This window comes from Leopardus geoffroyi, chromosome D4, assembly GCF_018350155.1.
Source record: "Leopardus geoffroyi isolate Oge1 chromosome D4, O.geoffroyi_Oge1_pat1.0, whole genome shotgun sequence".
Taxonomy (NCBI): domain Eukaryota; kingdom Metazoa; phylum Chordata; class Mammalia; order Carnivora; family Felidae; genus Leopardus; species Leopardus geoffroyi.
This window is the reverse complement of record NC_059342.1, coordinates 30,761,842-30,779,933: the sequence shown is the minus strand read 5'-3', so window position 1 is coordinate 30,779,933 and position 18,092 is coordinate 30,761,842. Positions and strand designations below refer to the sequence as shown.

The 18,092-nt window shown below is 36.5% G+C and overlaps 1 protein-coding gene and 1 non-coding gene across 17 annotated transcripts in view; one reads left to right on the top strand and one right to left on the bottom strand.

Annotated features, from left to right (window-relative positions):
• Window positions 1-18,092, top strand: part of CDC14B (cell division cycle 14B) — a 109,057-nt gene that overhangs the window by 60,765 nt on the left and 30,200 nt on the right. For all 16 annotated transcript variants that reach the window (XM_045469248.1, XM_045469256.1, XM_045469245.1 and 13 more), the window contains 2 exons: window positions 11,192-11,268; window positions 16,450-16,516. In XM_045469248.1, the coding sequence (XP_045325204.1) occupies window positions 11,192-11,268; window positions 16,450-16,516 (144 nt within the window). The remainder of the gene's footprint in view (window positions 1-11,191; window positions 11,269-16,449; window positions 16,517-18,092) is intronic.
• On the bottom strand, window positions 15,767-15,912 carry LOC123593931. Its single transcript, XR_006710608.1, has one exon. It is a non-coding gene; the product is annotated as a U4 spliceosomal RNA (small nuclear RNA).

Here is an 18,092-nt window from a genome sequence, read left to right as displayed (position 1 = left end):
CCAGAGAAGGTGGCTGTGATCATGGTGGAAACCAAGGGTTTTGTTAAAAACAAAACACTTGATAATTTTATAAATAAGAAATCTCTTTTTAATAATCTTATTGCTGTTGTGTGTTACTGCTAGTGAAAAAAAAATGACCTCTTGGCAAATTTACCAAAAATTTGTTGTCATATTTGTTGTAAGTTTGGTGTTAGCCTTTTGACTTTGTTTATGGTTTATTTTGGCATGTAGAAGTGTATTTTTCTATTTTTAACATATTTGGAGTTAGAAATCCTTCCAGGATTTTATGCTCTCAGATTAACACTGATTTGATTGGTTAGGAAAGTGCCAGGTAAGCAATTTGGACATGGACTTGAGTTCATTCCTTTGCTCAGTTAGAAGCCAGCTTGGCAGGAGGATCACAGCTCTTGGCTGTAGTAAAAGTCCTTGCAGCCATGACTGGCTGGCTAAAGTGGGAGCTTGCAGTTCAAATGATGCTAGGTAGAGAAATAGGAGAAAACCTTCTAAGAAAAGGAAATTTATTAATAGTAGCAAAAGAGGATTGAGGTATAACATGGATACCTTAAAAGATGAAACATCAAAGGTAAGTAAATAGAGATTTGATCTGGTTGAAGTCTGTTAAATCCTCTGATGAAAGATTTGTAGAAAGAATGAGAGTTCCCTAAAAAATCGATCTGCAGCCTTGATAACCTTTTTTTGGAGTTATTGAGGAATTTTGGAGATTGTAAGGCTTTTTAATGGTTGACCTGGAAGGTGGTGTGGTAATGTTAAAACAGAAAGTCTAGAGGAAGAAGTTTTGGGAAGGAAATGTTCCAAATGCACTGACTCTTGATCCATCCTTTTACACTCTGGGATTCTGAAGGGGATGTCCCCTTCATCTTTACACATGCAGAAGGACCTAATACAGAGTGTGGAGGAGGCTTGAGAATAGAGTGGCAGTACTTCTATTATCTTTTTGTCTTAAAAACAGAGGAGGTTAGTTTTATAAGTACTCAAAATAACTTAGATACTTAAAACAGGATTGATATGCTCATGCTCCCTTTTGTCAGATGGTCAAGTGTCACATGTGGCAGAAGAAGTGAGATTATTGGCTTAACTATTCATTTGTCTTCAATGTGCATATTTCCAAGTAATGCATTTTGTGTGGCCTGGTAAATGGATTCACAGTCATCTGAAATGGTAGGAGCTTTGGTAACAAATTATGGTGAAAGTAACAATCTTAGGGTGCTTGGTTAAGCATCCAACTCTTGGTTTCAGCTCAGGTCAGGATCTCCCAGTTTTGTGTGTGGGTTTGAGCCCTGCATGGGGCTCTGTGCTATCGATGCAGAGCCTATTTGGGATTCTCTCTCTCTCTACCTCTCTCTCTCTCTCTCTCTCTCTGCCCCTTCCCCACTTGTGCTGTCTCTCTCTCAAAATGAATAAACTTTAAAATTTTAATTAAAGCAAATTAAAAAAAAAAAAAATCTTGTATACCACTCACCGTAGAAGACTTGAGGAATGTGAAAGATAAGTGCATTACATCATTTTATGAAGTGGTAAGTTTACCCTGTTGTGATAAGTCTGTGATTCCTTATTACCTAGCCAGATTTGGAGAGGGGTGGTATATATAGCCTGTCATTTCAAGTAAAGGTGAAGTTTTAAGTGAAAGTGCCTTTCAAAACAAATAAATTCATAATTAAGAGAGTATTTTGAAAATAAAAGTTTGAAACTTTTGTCATTTTGTGAAAAATGTCATGTACAAAACCTGTGTACCCTTGAGAAATTTAGAAAATCTTCCTTAAAAATAAAAAATAAAAACCCTTTTATATTTATAAAAACAGGACATGTGCAGGGGCGCCTGGGTGGCTCAGTCGGTTGAGCGGCCGACTTCAGCTCAGGTCATGATCTCGCGGTCTGTGAGTTTGAGTCCCGCGTCGGGCTCGGTGCTGACAGCTCAGAGCCTGGAGCCTGTTTCGGATTCTGTGTCTCCCTCTCTCTGACCCTCCCCCATTCATGCTCTGTCTCTGTCTCAAAAATAAATAAACGTTAAAAAAAAAAAAAAGGACATGTGCATATGTGTGTGTAATATACTATATGTTTTATGTTCACTAGTACAGTTTTATCACCTATTTTTTTCAGTCAGTGGCTCATTGTTCCATTTTAGTACATACTGCATCATCTCTATACTTGGATTATATTCATATTTCCTCCATCGATCCAAAAGGTCCAAAGCAATATGTAATCCAGGACCACACATTGTGTATGATTGTTGTGCCTTTAACCTCACTGACACATTCATGGTACCTTTTTGCTAACACTGATTTATGGAAGAGATCAGACCTCTTATGGAATGTTCTACCTTTCGAATTTCTCTGGTTTCTTCCTTGTGGTATGTTTTAACTGGTTTTCTCCATTCTCTGTATGTCTTCTGAACTGGAAGTTAAATCTGTAGGCTTGTGCATTAGTAGAATATTTTGCATCATATCAGAAAACATATGATATAATACCTAAATTACCATTCAGGATGCTAAAAATGTCCTTTGGATTAGGGGCTAATCATCAGATTCCTTCAATGTATGATTTTTCTCCTTTATGACTTAATGGATTCAGATGGTGTTATTTTGAAACTATTTGTATGTTCAGTTCCCCATCAACCATGCAGCTAGTGTTTTAAACAACAATTATAGTACTTGCCTCAATCAATTTTATTATGATTTCAGTATAACCATAATTCCTAATTATTTCATTCATCCTTCATTTATTAGTTGGCTTTCTTTCATGGAAATTGAACTTACTTTCTTCCAGTTAAGATTGTTGGTTATCCTGAAACCAGTTTCCTACTGAAAAGGCAGAATGAATGGTGTTTTTCCATTTAAGTACACAGTTTTCAAAGTCAAGTGTTCTAGTGATAGCCACAAAACAAAATTTTATAACCTGCTTTAAAATCATCTAAGTAAAGTTTCAGTGGATTTTGGGCTTATTTGCTAAGCATGTTTTCAAATGTGCAGCACTCCTCCATTAGTTTTTAATAATATCTGATTAGCATTTGGTAAGTTGGGAATTTACTAACCAAATGTCCATCATTGGCTGGATGGGTTGAAAGAATGAGTGTAATCGTTTCTGCATTTACATATACTTACCACAGTAAAGTATCTGTTTTAGTTAAAGCACCCATTGAAACAGCTGTGCATGATTTTATGTATATGAAGTTCTTGGAAGGCTAGCTATTCTATTCCATAGAGACAGAAAGCATATCAGTGGTTGTCTCAGACTTATGGGGAGGGGGAAACATTTGGGATTAACTGGGAAGATGCACAAGAGAACCTTTGAGGGTGATAGGAATTTCCTGTCTGGATTGTGTCATGGTTATATAGGTGTAGACAGTTGTTAAAATCCATTGACTTGTACATTTAAAATTATGTTTTTATTGATTGTAAAATATACTTCTGTAAATTTTTTTTTTTTTTTAATTTTTTTTTTCAACGTTTTATTTATTTTTGGGACAGAGAGAGACACAGCATGAACGGGGGAGGGGCAGAGAGAGAGGGAGACACAGAATCGGAAACAGGCTCCAGGCTCCGAGCCATCAGCCCAGAGCCTGACGCGGGGCTCGAACTCACAGACCGCGAGATCGTGACCTGGCTGAAGTCGGACGCTTAACCGACTGCGCCACCCAGGCGCCCCTGTAAATATTTTTTAACTAAAAAAAGTAATAAATAAATAGAAGAAAAGAAGTAGCCGAACTCACAACTCACAACTAGGCATTTAAAAACACTTAAAAAATGAAGCATTAGCTGTTAAATTTATTAATATTTTAGTGAAGAAGTTCTTTATTTTATTATTTTTTTTGTGAAGAAGTTCTTTAAAGCACAATTACTGTATATAATCATTTAAGAAATAACTGTCACTTTATCTTTGTCTATTTAATTTTTTATGTGTATACTTTGTAATGGAAGTGATAATGTGTAATACTAGTAGGTATAAACATTAATTTCTAGTTGCAAAATAGTTTTTTGAAGAGGCCACTGAGCTGGCTTTTAACTTCAGTTTAGGTAGAATATCTGGCACAAATTAAACATTGAATAAAATGTCTTCTTCTTTTTCTTTTTTCCCCCTGCTCCTGTCCACCATTATCATATCTTAAATCTGCTTTTTATATTAAAAAACAAGAGGGGCGCCTGGGTGGCTCAGTCGGTTAAGCGGCCGACTTCGGCTCAGGTCATGATCTCGCGGTCCGTGAGTTCGAGCCCGCGTCGGGCTCTGTGCTGACAGCTCAGAGCCTGGAGCCTGTTTCAGATTCTGTGTCTCCCTCTCTCTCTGCCCCTCCCCTGCTCATGCTCTATCTCTCCCTGTCTCAAAAATAAATAAAAATGTTAAAAAACAACAACAACAACAAGAAAGTTACCATTTTACCTTATTGCCCCAGCAGCAATTCTGTTTTCCTGCAGATATATAGTATTTAGCTCATCCATAGGTTAAATGTACTTTTGAGGGCTAGCGTAGGAAATTAGCCATTGTTTCTAATAGTTTTTGTGGTTAAGGCGTTCTGAGTATAAGATAAATGACAGAAGCAAACTCTTGGTACATAGCTTGCAAATTTGCTTTCCTTTAATGTTTAATAGATTACTTTGGTAGAGCTAATTGTGCTAACATATAGATTTCCTGTTCAAAATTTATCACTCTGTATTGTTTTTTATTTCTAAGCAATTTTTATAACGTTTATAATGACTTACCTTGTAAATTGTTAACATTTACATTGAAAATTATACTAATTAAATTCTGGGAATTGATTAATTCAGCAATCTGTGAGTAGAATCCTAAATTGTATTGAATTTGAGATTACTTCAACAATTAGAATAAGAGCTCAGGGACTTAATTTGTTATTTAATGATGATCTTTTGAACTTGTAGTCTCCTTTTCCTGAAGGATTTAATTATTTTGGCCCCAGAGTAGTCAGTACCAGGTTAAGGTGGCTGCAGGGTGAAGGGATCAGATGAGAAGTTAAGACAAAGGGAGTACAGAGGAGAGGATCTGGGAGCTGTAGGTAAGAATCCAGTTCGGCAAATAGCCATCTAAATGGGGCAGCAAAGACTGGAGGATAAAATCAGGTGGGATGGCCAGGGTCTTGGCCCTGGGCAATACTCAGCCCTGGGCAAACACCCTTCCTGGGTGTCAGTGAAAAGTAGGGCCAACAGCAACAGGCAGCTGTAAATAGCAACCAGGAACCAGGTTAGTGTGAGGTGTGCCCAAAAGGGGATAGGATGGGCCGGAGGAACAGGCCAGGTGGTAGAGGTGGCTGTAGGCATCACAGTTCACAGCCTTACTACTTCTTCCTTTTTCACCCTAGTGAGCCTGACTGCTGGTATTTCAGCTGCCCATGATACTTGCTAGGTGGTATTAGTTTGGGGAAAAGGTAAAGAGAAATGACTCTGACTGTTACGAGCTTTGATTGTAGATCTTTTAAGCTGTCTGGAATTTTGGATCCTGTCCTTGTTTTAATACTTATTTTTTTATTAAAAAATTTTTGTTTAACATTTATTTATTTTTGAAAGGCAGAGAGACAGAGCGTGAATGGGGGAGGGGCAGAGAGAGGGGGAGACACAGAAACAGAAGCAGGCTCCAGGCTCTGAGCTGTCAGCACAGAGCCCCACGTGGGGCTCAAACTCACAGACTGCGAGATCGTGACCTGAGCCGAAATCGGCTGCTTAACCGACTGAGCCACCCAGGCACCCCTAATACTTGTTTTAGATAGTATGGTTTCTCATCTATAAATAAGGGCTGAGCAGTAGGCCCTCTTCCATCCATAGCAAGCAGTGTGATTTTGGGTGACCAGTTGGAGAAGTGGGAGAGTAGTGGCCTGCTGGCTTCGTGTAACTAACAGTATTTATTTTTAAATAATAGTAGTTTGTTTGTTTTTGCCATGTTTAAAAATTAGGTTTCATGTAAAAAAAAAAAAATCAAGATTTTTGCTTTGTTTAAAAAAAAAAAAATCCCTACTACTCACATAGTATAACCATGTACACTTAATACCCAGAACCAATTCCCTCACATTAAAAAAAAAAAAAAAAGTTTATTTATTTATTTTGAGAAAGAGAGTGAATCCCAAGCAGGCTCTGCCCTGTCAGCATGGAGCCCTACACAGGGCTGGATCTCACAAATCCTGAGATTGTGACTAGAGCTGAAATCTAGAGTCGGACCCTTAACTGACTGAGCCACCCAGGCGCCCCTCCCTCACGTTTATTAGCTGTATGGCTTTGGTAGATATGATTGCTACTCCAAACTTCCAGTTTCCCTTTATCTAAACTGAGAATCATTATACTAGCCTACTGTTATATAAATAAAAATAATTAAAAAGTGAAAACTGTTGAAATATAAGGCCATCTGATTTTTTCTAAAAATGATTTAGGTTTTTTTTTTTTCATATTTCTGTATTTGTGCAGGAGCTGTGAAATTGATTTATTTATCTTATCATGTAAAACTGTATTGTATATAGTCTTTCCCTGCTCAATAAGCTATTTCCGTAAGCTTATTTCCATCTTTAAGCTTATTTCCAACTTTCATGAACATTTCAGTATTAATCTGGAGAGAGTGATTTCTTTAAAAAAGATCATTCAAGTCTTGGCATAGGAAGGACCGTGTAATCTGGTTGATGCGCATGTAAGTTAATACTGGAAACATTGTGACATTTCTCCATGAAAAATACTTGAAAATGGGGGCACCTGGGTGGCTCAGTCGGTTAAGCGGCTGACTCAAGTCGTGATCTCAGTTTGTGAGTTCAAGCCCCGCGTCGGGCTCTGTGCTGACAGCTCAGAGCCCGGAACCTGCTTCAGATTCTGTGTCTCCCTCTCTCTCTGCGCCTCCCCTGCTCACGCTCTGTTTCTGTCTCCCAATAATAGATAAACATTAAAAAAAAAAGAAAAATACTTGAAAATGGTTTACTGGTTTATTGGGCTGCCACATTTGTTGTGGAGTTTAAGTACTTTTTGTTATTCTTCATTCTTAGGATGATTTGTATAATGTTTTGGTTTTTAGAACTGTACCAAAGACCAATAAGTACATAGCTTAAGCTTCAAAATGCTCTGTGTAAGAATAGAAATAAGAAGCATGTGTCTAAGTGATTGGGTGTTATTATTTGAGGCCTGAGTGGTCAGGATTGAAACTGATCAGTCTGTGATTCTTTTCTTTCAGTCCACTAATTAATTCATCACCGATTGAGCCCAGCCCCTCCCAGGTTTTGCAACACAGATCAGTAGTCCAAGGTTAGAAGTTCTCACAGGGACTGAGGCAGGCAGATGGTAATTTAAAAAAAATGGGGGTGGTGGAAGTCCTAGAAATGGCTTTGATTTTATTCAGCAAAAAAGATCATGACTTTGAAAAGCACTATTGACTTCTCAAGTATTTCTGCCCCAATATTTTATTCATCCTGTGAGATTGCTGTTTGCTTCTTCAGAGAGAGAGAGAGAGAGGTGGTAACAAGCTCTCCTTCCTAATGCTTTCTAAGCCACGAGACTTGCTTATCTTTACATTTCTGCACTTGTCACCTATTTTTTTATTTATACACTTTTAACAAACTGATCATTTCTTACTGGTGATTGTGTTACCATATTATTGCTGCCTGACAAATTACCTCTCTGGACTACAGTCATCTAAAGGCTAGCCTGGGGCTGGAGGGTGCACTGCTAACGGGGTCTCTTCACACTCCTGCCAGTTAGCGCTGGTTATTGGCACATGGCCTTAGTTCCTTGCCACACAGCTGCCCAAGTACCGTCACTGAATGGCACCTTGAGGTACCTGGAGTGAGGAATCCAATGCTGGAGCCACAGCATCATTTATGCCTCAGAAGTCACACTCTGCCTTTTTTGCATTGTTTATACATAGGTGCCCAATCAATGTGGGAGGGGGCCATGCAAGGGTAGAAGTACCAGGAGGTGAGCATCACTGGGACTGTTTTGGAAGCTGGCTACCACAGCTGTTTAATATCTCTCTTGTTCCTCATTTGTTGCTTCCTATTTTTGGATGGCAGTGTGGATTTAGAGTGAGCATTCTATATTTGTACAAAGCTTCTCATGAAAATATACCAAAGGAATTTGAGAAGGACCTAGCTTCCAAATTGCCAGGAACACAGTGATAGATCATAAAATTGCATTGAGTTAGAGTTTACTAATTTGAGGATCTGTGTTAATAGAGGAGCCATTTATAGGGTTTTTCTTAAAAAACAAATTTAGAATAATTTCATTTGGCAAGGCCTTTTGATGCGGGAAGATATGTGAGTGTACAGTTAAAAATGATAGATTGCTAGCAGATATTTCCTTAATAGTTCTGTGTCTTAGTCCTTCTGAGTAGCCATAACAAAGTACCAGAGACTGGGAGGCTTATAAACAGAAATGTATTTCTCACAGTTCTGGAGGCTGGAACTTCTGGGATCAGAATGTCAGCATGGACTGGTGAGGCCGCTCACGTGGTGGAAGGGGCTGAGGATCTCTCTGGAGCTTCTTTTAGAAGGCACTAATCCCATTCATGATGGCTCCACCTTTATGGCTAACCATCTCCCAAAGGCCCCATCTACTGATAGCATCACATCACCTTTTGGGGGTTAGGATTTCAACATAAGAATTTGCAAGGTGGGGCACACAAACATTCAGACTATAGCATTATATAAATAGACTTATTCTGAGTCTATAAATTTCTTTCGGCTTATCGATAATCATTATACCCAGTATTACCTGTTTAAGTACATTATGTACAAGGATCCCCCAACTAGATTTCAAAAATAACATTTTTTTTTTAAAGTTCATGGCTAGGGATTTGGGTTTTATTCCCCCATAGGAGGAAATGTTATATTGCTCTTGTGTTCTTTGAATTGAACTTATGTTCCAAGGCTAACCCAGAATTATTTAATGTATTAGCGACTGTGTTTTGAAAGTAAGGAAATAATACTATTGCAATTTTAGTAATTAAAGAAACCAAAGAACTGCAATCTTGAGTAAGAGAAATTTTCTTTAATGTGGTGCTTAAGGAAAAATTACTATAATTTGAGAGGTTTTATTAGAAATTTATGGAAAATCTGAAAGAGGTCTCTGGATTTCATTTACTTAAATTATGTATATATACACATATATACTCAAACACAATTGAATCAAACCTGTTTTCACTCTCATTTGCCTCAAAGTGTTTTTTATTTGGTTTTGTTCTTTTGGTTTCAGGGGTGGTGTTTGGAGGGGAGTTGTCTGCTAGTAAGTCCTAAAATAGAATGGAGAAAAGAAAATACTTTACTGATGTTATATAGTAAGCCTTAGATAAAAAAGGAAGCATGTTGGAGACTAGAAGAGAATGAGGAGATTGGGAAAGAGGGATTTGTTTTTTAAAAAGTTTTAAATTTTTCCTGAAAGAATTGTTATGCTGTCTTTCCAAATGAATAGTAATAAAATAAAAAGTCAGTTGACAGGTTGATGCTTAAAAGATAATGTATAGACAAGTATGATGAGTGAGATTATAAATGATTATCTTGTGGCTAACTCATGATAAACTGCAATTGTATATGAGTCAGAAATACTTGTACTTGAAAATTTGTTTGATACTGGGTAACAAAGTATTTCCTTATTCTTGGAATTGATTGTTCTTTGTGGTACTTTTTTTGTGGATTTGTATCCTCCTATAGATAAAGAAATGTTAAGAGATAAATATTGGAAGATTCTGTATAGTTAATTAAAGTTGAGCATTTTTTTTAGAGTAAATGGGATGAAACCATATTGAGAAACAGCCTAGACATTGGGAAAATTTTCCATTTGTGATTCTTAAAACAGAAAATTGGTAAAATGCCCTCTGGAAGCTGAGTTAACTGTTATGACTAGTTTTGGAATATACCCTTCTCTAAGTTTCAAAGATCCTTGCTGGATCTGTGATTTTGTAATTTGTTTTAATCCAATGATTTTTTTACTTTAAGATTTAAACATTTTCTAACCATTAACAAGTAGATTTAGGTTCAGTGAATTAAATATTGAACCACAGTATATATAATATATAATCTATGAACCAGGAGTCAAATGAAACCCACGATGTGGGTCCTCACTTGAGACAGCTCACATTACATTGAAGAAACAGCTCATATGTGTATGTAGTAGAGATTAAAAGTTTATAATTAACTTTTTTAATGATTTATTTTTACCAGTCAACATTTAAAGTATATTATCCCAAAGTAAGCTTTAGCACTGACTCTAATTTGTATCCTAATATATGTGCCAAATCTAATGCTTGTGGCCACCTCCCCTCCCCTATATATGAGCTGAAAATGCCCTGCCCTGCAGGAAGATTCTGAGTTGGAAAAAGACTTGTGCCTTCAGATAGCATGTGGGTCAGATAATCCCAGGCAAACTTAATTGGAGATTGAAGATGACTTATTTAGAGGGAGGCCAGTAGTTTTTTTAGAACCAGTGACTTTTAAGGAACAGAAGGAGAGTATGAGGCTAGTAAAATACTTCTGCAACACTACAGCTGAGAAGACAGTGGAACAACATGTATAAATTATTGAGAGAAAAGAACTACCCACCAAAAATCATATACATAGTCCATAAATTCAGGGCAGAAAGCAAGAAATTATCAGAAATGTGAGGAATACCTACCAGTAATGGACATGAAATGCTAAAGCATCTACTTGACGTAATTCTACCAGATAAAAATGGAAGCATAATGTAGTTCTGAGGATAAAAGAAGCCAATGAGAATAGGAAGCAAATGCAGTTTTATAGGAAACTTGTACAGTATTGTAAGTAGTTAAATCTAAATGGATGGAGTTAATAAACTTGCTCTGCCTTTATGTCCTTTTCCACCTTTTCCCCAGTCTCAATCCATCTCCCAACCCTGACCCCCACACACTTCTTTATGATCATTTCAGTGGCTTTTCATAAAAGAGATGAGGTACAAGCATGTGCTCAGTCTAACATCTTGGTTTAGAAAATCTGTTTTAAAAATTCTATACTTGTTACTACAAAAGGTTGTTGTGGATTTGTTGCTGAGTGTTCTTCCTGCAAGCAACAGAAACTAGCTATGGCAGATTGAAACAAAAAAAGGATTCACTGACGGGTGCTGGGGGACTCTCAGGATCCTTGGGAAAGCTAGAGACCCAGGCTCAGGTAATTGGAGAGGTCACTTTGCAGTGACAGCACTATATCTTCATTTAGAAATAAATTGCCTTTTTCTTTTCTTTTCATATGTAGGTTATATATTTGGGGAGGACTCCAGAAGAAGCATATAGAATATTAATGTGTGGAAATACATCCTATATTCCTTTCAGGTAAATATAAGAGTGATATGATAAATTCATTCAGTCATGCCCTTGCCAGAAATATCTTGGTATAATTGTTTCTGAAAAAAAGAAGACCTGGTAAATAGTCATTTTAGAATGGGTGCAAATAATCTGGTAGATCTGGGTTGCTCAACAGTGACACTTTCGACATTTTGTTGTGGGGGCTGTCCTGTGTATTGTAGGACACTCAGCAGCATCCCTGGCTTCTGCCTACTAGTTGCCAGTAATACCTCCACCTCCATGAAATTAATTGTGGAAACCAAAATGTCTCAGACATTGTCTCTAGGCAGTGAATCACTTCTATGTGAGAACCTCTGCCACTCATGGAAAATAGGCTTTATAATCAGATGACAGTCCTGTAGTTAGAACTCAGAGCTACCACTGAGGAGTTTGAGTCCTGAGGAGTTAAGAGAGAAGTTTTCCTGATAATCAGGAGTTGGTTGCCACAGCAAAAAGGAACCTCTTTGTCCTAGGGATTTGCCAGCAGAGATAGTGGGCAAGGTTGCTAATGCAGCAACACTACTAGAGAAACCAAGTGGCTGTGTCCTAGAGGCACTATGTAAATACTGTCTGTACATGAATGGATGATGTCCTCATCCTCATCTCAAACTTACCAGGTGATTGTGTTGAAGATCTTTTGAAAAAAACTTGTGTTCTTTTTTTTTCTTTTAAGTTCTAAAAATTTCTCTGTGTTTCTCAAAATCCTTGACTTAGTTACATTATCTAAATATTGTATGGCGCTTGACATGTAATAAAGATGTGAAATAATTTTGCTGATTGCATGCTGTGTTGTTAATTTCAAGTGCTGTATTATTCTTCCACTTGTAAGTTAGGTAGTGATTTTAGTATTGTTGCATATACCTTGAATGCCTGATTTTGAAGGTATGGCTTCACTTTTTAAATGTAAGCTTGTGAATTTGACTTCATTGTGGACAAGCTTTAGGAGGGTCTCCCATTGGGCAGAATCTTCAATAACTGTAGGACTGTCCATAGACTTACTCCATGAAATAGATATTTGTTTCAATTACATATTGCACTAAAGATTGTATATTAAGTGATTTAGCAAATTGGAAGAATTACTTTGAACCCAGTACTATCACCTTTCTTTCTAGTGCAAGGATTATGTTAGGTATTCTGTTATTTGAGGTGGGTAGGGAGAGATGGAGATAATTTTCTAACATGGAGAGTGTGCTACTTTTCTTCTCAACCTGTAATCTAATAGCAACCATATACTTCCTTTAGAAGAAAGGCTTGTATCTGTGGTCTGTGAGTCACAGGAACATTGATATACAGTGATAATTTAGTTGTACAGAGCTCTTTATATTGATATTCCTTTATAATAGTGCCATTCTTAAAGTTTATAGCATAAGGTCTTGAAATAGAATAAGTGCACACATTTCCTATAAGGCAAGTAAGGATCCATGGAACACTGTTGATGTGAAAGAGAGTTTGCATTGATTTAAATGCAAAGGCCAAAAATAGAATAAATGTTGCTTTTTTTTTTTTTTTTTTTTTTTTGCCATACCTGAGTTTAAAATTACTGAAGTTTGGCACTGAGAAATGAAGTTAGTTACTTCTAGTCCCAGGAGCAAATGTTTATAATTCTTTAAAAAATAGGACTTATCTAGAAACAGCTCAAGATGGTAAAATTTGAATCTTTGCAGTCACAGATGCCAGATATTTGATATATCTAAAGTATTGTGTCTCCAAGTGTGGCCTATGAATTAGTGTCAATCTGTGAAGTTTTTGTTCCAGTTAAGTATAGCAATTGAGAGCAAGATTTTAGAGACTTTGGTAATAATGTAATAGGATATTTTTATGTGTGTGGAATCGAATATTAGAAGAATTTGGGCTTGTATTTAATATGTTTTTTGCCTTCTGTTTTTCTAGTAATTCATTTTTGTTTATAAAAAAATCATTTTTATGAATAAAATACTTTTTTATTTACAGAAATAAAATTGTGTTATTTGGGGTATGTAATAGTACAATGCTGTTGTATTTTGTACTTAACTGCATTCTACAAGAGTATCAGCATATGGCAGGTATAAAAATCTGGTGCTTTATCACATTTTACTATTCTGTTGAACTTGCTAGTTAGAAAGTAGGCCAGTCAGAATTAATAAAGCTTGATAGTATTTTTTAAGTTTGATAATATTTTGGAAGAGACTGCATTATAGTCTTTTATTCTTGCCACTTGAAGTGCATAGTATAAATATAGCTGTTAAGAATAGCATTGATTTACAGTTAAAAAACTTTTGGTTCTCCACAGCAATATTTAATTAGATTTAATTCAACCTAGATATAATTCTTCAACCACTGAGTTGACTTGATTTCTTAATGGATATATTGAGTATTTCTCTCTGCATGTCTAAATGAAAAAATAGTATAAAATGTAGTTCGATATTTTCTTGATACCTTAGGATTATGGTTATGAAGAGCATATATTTCTATTTTTTTTGGTTATTACCTATAATACTCTTTTGCTTCTTAGTTGATTTTTTTATGGTGGAGGGGGTCTCTACTTACTATTTTCAGCCCACTAACCTCATGTGTATATGTAGCTACCATCCAGTTTAGTGTACAGAACACTGCCAGCACCCCTGAAGATTCCTTTCAGCCCTTTTCTAGTGAGTAACCACCCCCTAAGTAACCACTGCTGACTTCTACCACATCAGTTAGTTTTTCTTGACTTTGAACTTCTTATAAATGGAGTCAGAGAGTAGGCATTTCACAGAACTGGGACTAGCTTTTAAAATACATCATGCCTGTGAGATGTATCTGTGTTGTGGCAGGCATCAGTAGTTCATCTTTTTTTTACTGCTTTTGTAGCATTCCATTCTATGAATACATCACAATTTATTTGCTTTTTGTCCTTTTGATGGATTCCTGAGTTGTTTGCAGTTTGGGGCTATTATGCATACAAGCGGCCGCAAAATCTGTTATTTTTTAAACTAGTATTTGACACTGTTTTGCAGTTTCTCAGCAATACTCCTTCATTGATTCTCATCTGCTTTTCTAAGTTTGTTAAATGATCTTACCCGCCCCAACCTTACATCTAGATTCATAGCTGCTATTCTGCTGTTTTGAAGAAGCCTGATTGCTTGGGTAGAAGGAAGGAAGTGTGGGTGTGTTTAAAGTTGGAGGTGTTAATGAAGTAAACGGGAATGAATAAAGATTCTTGTCATCTATTCAGGTAGTATGATGCATGAGGCAGAACCTTAGCTGAGCCCAGATCAAAGCTTGTCGAATCATCATCGACTAGAGCAGGGCTTGGCCCATAGTAGGTTCTCAGAAAATATTCAATGAGTAAATGCATCAAGTTATCACAAAGACTGAATCAACATGTCTTTAATTTCACTGGGGAAGAATTAGCAGTACGTTAAGAAGATAATAAAAGTGGTAAAAACACTGGGATGCGATTTGAGACTTCACCATATTTCCTCTGATAATTTTGATTTGGTTTAGGCTAAATTACTTAATTTCCTTACCCATAGGTTCTTTATCTAAAAATGTTCTTTATTCAATGAAAAAATTATTTCTACAAATCAACAAATATTTGTGTTGATTATATAGGTCAGTGGTTCTTAAACTTGAACATGCATCACAGTCACCTGGAGGACCTGTTAGAACAAAAATTACCTGGCCCACCCATATAGAACCTCTGACTCAGTGGGTCTGGGGTGGAGCTGGGAATTAGCAGGTGATGCTGATTGTTTGATCAGTGACCACACTGATAACTGCTATGGGTCGTTTTGTTTTTCTCCTCCCGAATATTACCAATAAACTACTGGTAAAATCATTTTCTAGGTTGCATAGAGACCTGGTCTAGCTTTTGGATGAGCAGCTTTTTAAATTCAGAAGCTTACTGGACAAAAATGGCACATTGTAAGACTTTGTGTGCAATCCTATGAAGGCTAACCTATAACTTAACTCAGTAATTCTAACCAATCCAGACAGTAATGTCTAAAACTAAAATAGTCCTTTTCCTCCTTGTTCATGTTGCTATGAAAGTCTGTATTCTTAAGGTTTATGTAAGTTGAAATCTTAAATAATTTTTCAGGTTAAGTAATACTACAATTGAAAACTCAACCAAGACAGGCAATTAATGATGGCTTCGCTAGCAGCTGTTTCCACCAGGGGACCAAATAAGGACCATTCAGAGAGTCACAGTTGTTTGGCATGTCTAGAATGATCACAATTAAATTAATTTTTATCTTGTCTAATTCCAAACATTTTTACTTCGTAATGGCTCACAGTAGCTAGAAGGGGGAAGTAGATGGGATTGGAGTTCAAAACCTTAACTGACATTAAGAGATTTGTGCTAAGATTACAGATAGATGTTGATGAGGTGTTGGGCTGTTGGGCGGAGTTGTCTGTAAACTAATTTAAGCACTTCCCCAAGAGCACTAAAGCTCTACTAAAGGTGGTTGGCCCCTTAGTTCCTGTGGTTTTCTTGGTATTCTAATCTTGTAAGAATCAGAAAGAAGTTACTCAGTTAACTTGTTAAAAATTGTGAAAGCATAATGAGAAGAGCAGACTGCCTTCTTTTTAGCTTGCAACTAGTATTTCAGTTAGCAATAATTGTGCCTCGGATAAACCTCATTGGCTACAATACTGCCACTGTGCAAAGCTTGCACCTAGTATTTCAAATATTACTTTGATTTCCCAATATTGTTTTCCTTCATGGATAGACCTATACCTGCAGCATATACTTACAACATGCACACACATATATGTGTATACAGAATCAAAAAGAAGTCTTACCTGGTAACAGTTTAATATGGTATTTTCCAGTAAAAAAGAAAAGATTCAATGCCTTGCTCTTTTGTGGGGAAGGGTACATATTACTGATTAGAACTTAAGGAACTTTTGAAGCCCAGCCATCAAGGCCAAAAATGATCTAGGGAGATCATTTGAAATTTAAAAAGTGGTCATTATTGATTCATGCCTATAAAATAATATCTACTGGAATAGGTAGAAACTGCAGTGAAATTTATAACAATGACTTATCCTTGACTTAAAAATCGAAAGGCAAGATTTTTGTTTTTTGAGTCTGATCCTGAGTATGTGGTTTGCTTTTAAATACTAGTCTGCTTTGTCTTGAGGTAAGTGTACTACAGAAAACTAAATTTAACTGAGCTATGTATTTCAATACTTTTGGGATTTCAGAGATGCTGCCTATGGAAGTTGCAATTTCTACATTACACTTCTTGACTGTTTTCATGCAGTAAAGAAGGTAAGTGAATTGTAAGATGTACCCAGTGTTGAGTTGGAAGACTAGGCCTTTTCTGCAAGGATCTTCCAAGATGTGTATGATGTCAGAGATGTCCCATTTCCCACTAACTTTGGAATAATGCCAAACCAGTAAATGATTTTTCTGAATCTGAGTGTTTCTTGAATGAGTTGGGAAAAAAGCCACTTGAACAACAGAGCTAGTTATGTAATTAGGTTCTAAATCCAGACATGTTTTGGGTGCATTGTGATTTCAAAGAAAAATAGAAAGTAAATAGATTACTGGTTTCCGAGTTGTCTTTGATTTATGTATTTTATGGGTCTGATAGCCACCAATCCTATTTACCACAGACATTTCTGTAATGCAGTAATTGATACAAACACTTCGTTTTGTGTCTTCAAGCATTCAATTTCTAGTTCAGCAGAAGAATTTGTGTAGTCCATTAGTTTGTTACTAGGTTTTATGTAAGACTAAGTAGGTCACCACTGCTTTGTCAAAGTTATTTAAAAATAACTGCTGTGTTTTATAACCAGTACTGCCTGCCGTCTTTGACTCCCAGGGACACCTTTAATATCACATTCTAAATGAATGGGGTCCCCTGGAGTTATGTGACGCAGGCACACTCCCTCCCTCAGGTATGTGTCTTGAATGTCAGGGCAGCACAAGAAACTAGAATTTAAATCAGTAGCCCATGGATCAAATAAACTTTCAACAACATCTCAAGTTTTATGTGACTTACATTCTCACAGTCAAAAGGAGCCCTGGTTTGCTTTCTTGTATAATGAAACATGGTGGCTTTCTGAGAAATTTGAGGACTAGTTAGTATACTAATTCAGATATTAATTAGTATATCTTTTTTTTCCTGTATTAGGCAACAAGGTATAGAACTTAATGTTGTTTTGGGTTTGAGTCCAGTGACTATTAATAAAGGTGATCAAGTTCCTTGCCACAGGCTCTGAGGCAGCTCGATCAGGCCTCACTTTAGGCAGGTAATGTGCAGAGGAGGTGATCAAGAGATGGTATAAATGATCCCTGGGAACTGTTAATGCAGGCAGGTATACCTCTCCTTATGCTAGGGTTCCCTTCTCTCTACTTCCACTTCCTTTAAAAAGAGAGGTGAAAAACTTAGAGGGCCTTGGAAATGGTCCACTCTAACATTCTATTGTTATTTGTCAGCTTAGTTTTTTTCTTTTTTATCAGATATTATATCCAAAGCCTAATTAATTAGCAGGAACTATAAGTCAAAGACTCCTTTTCTTGCTCTATATTTAATTTTATTCGAGAGTCAACAGCTTCTGATTTTCAAGTTAAACATTTTTAATTTGTAGCTGATTTTGAATATTATTGCATATAAAAAAGGTTTATAAAAGTAATTGTGACTTCATTTTAATGCAGCTTCTAATAGGTTCTCCTTATGAGTAGAAATTGCCTTTAAACTACATCTTATTGTATCACTCTGTTAAGAGCATGTAGTTCAAATAGCATGACATATATTGAGTATTTTGAATTCAAAGAAATATAACTAATCATAGTCTTGGAATTAGAATTTAAATAGCTATATTTTTTAAATGAGGGTTTT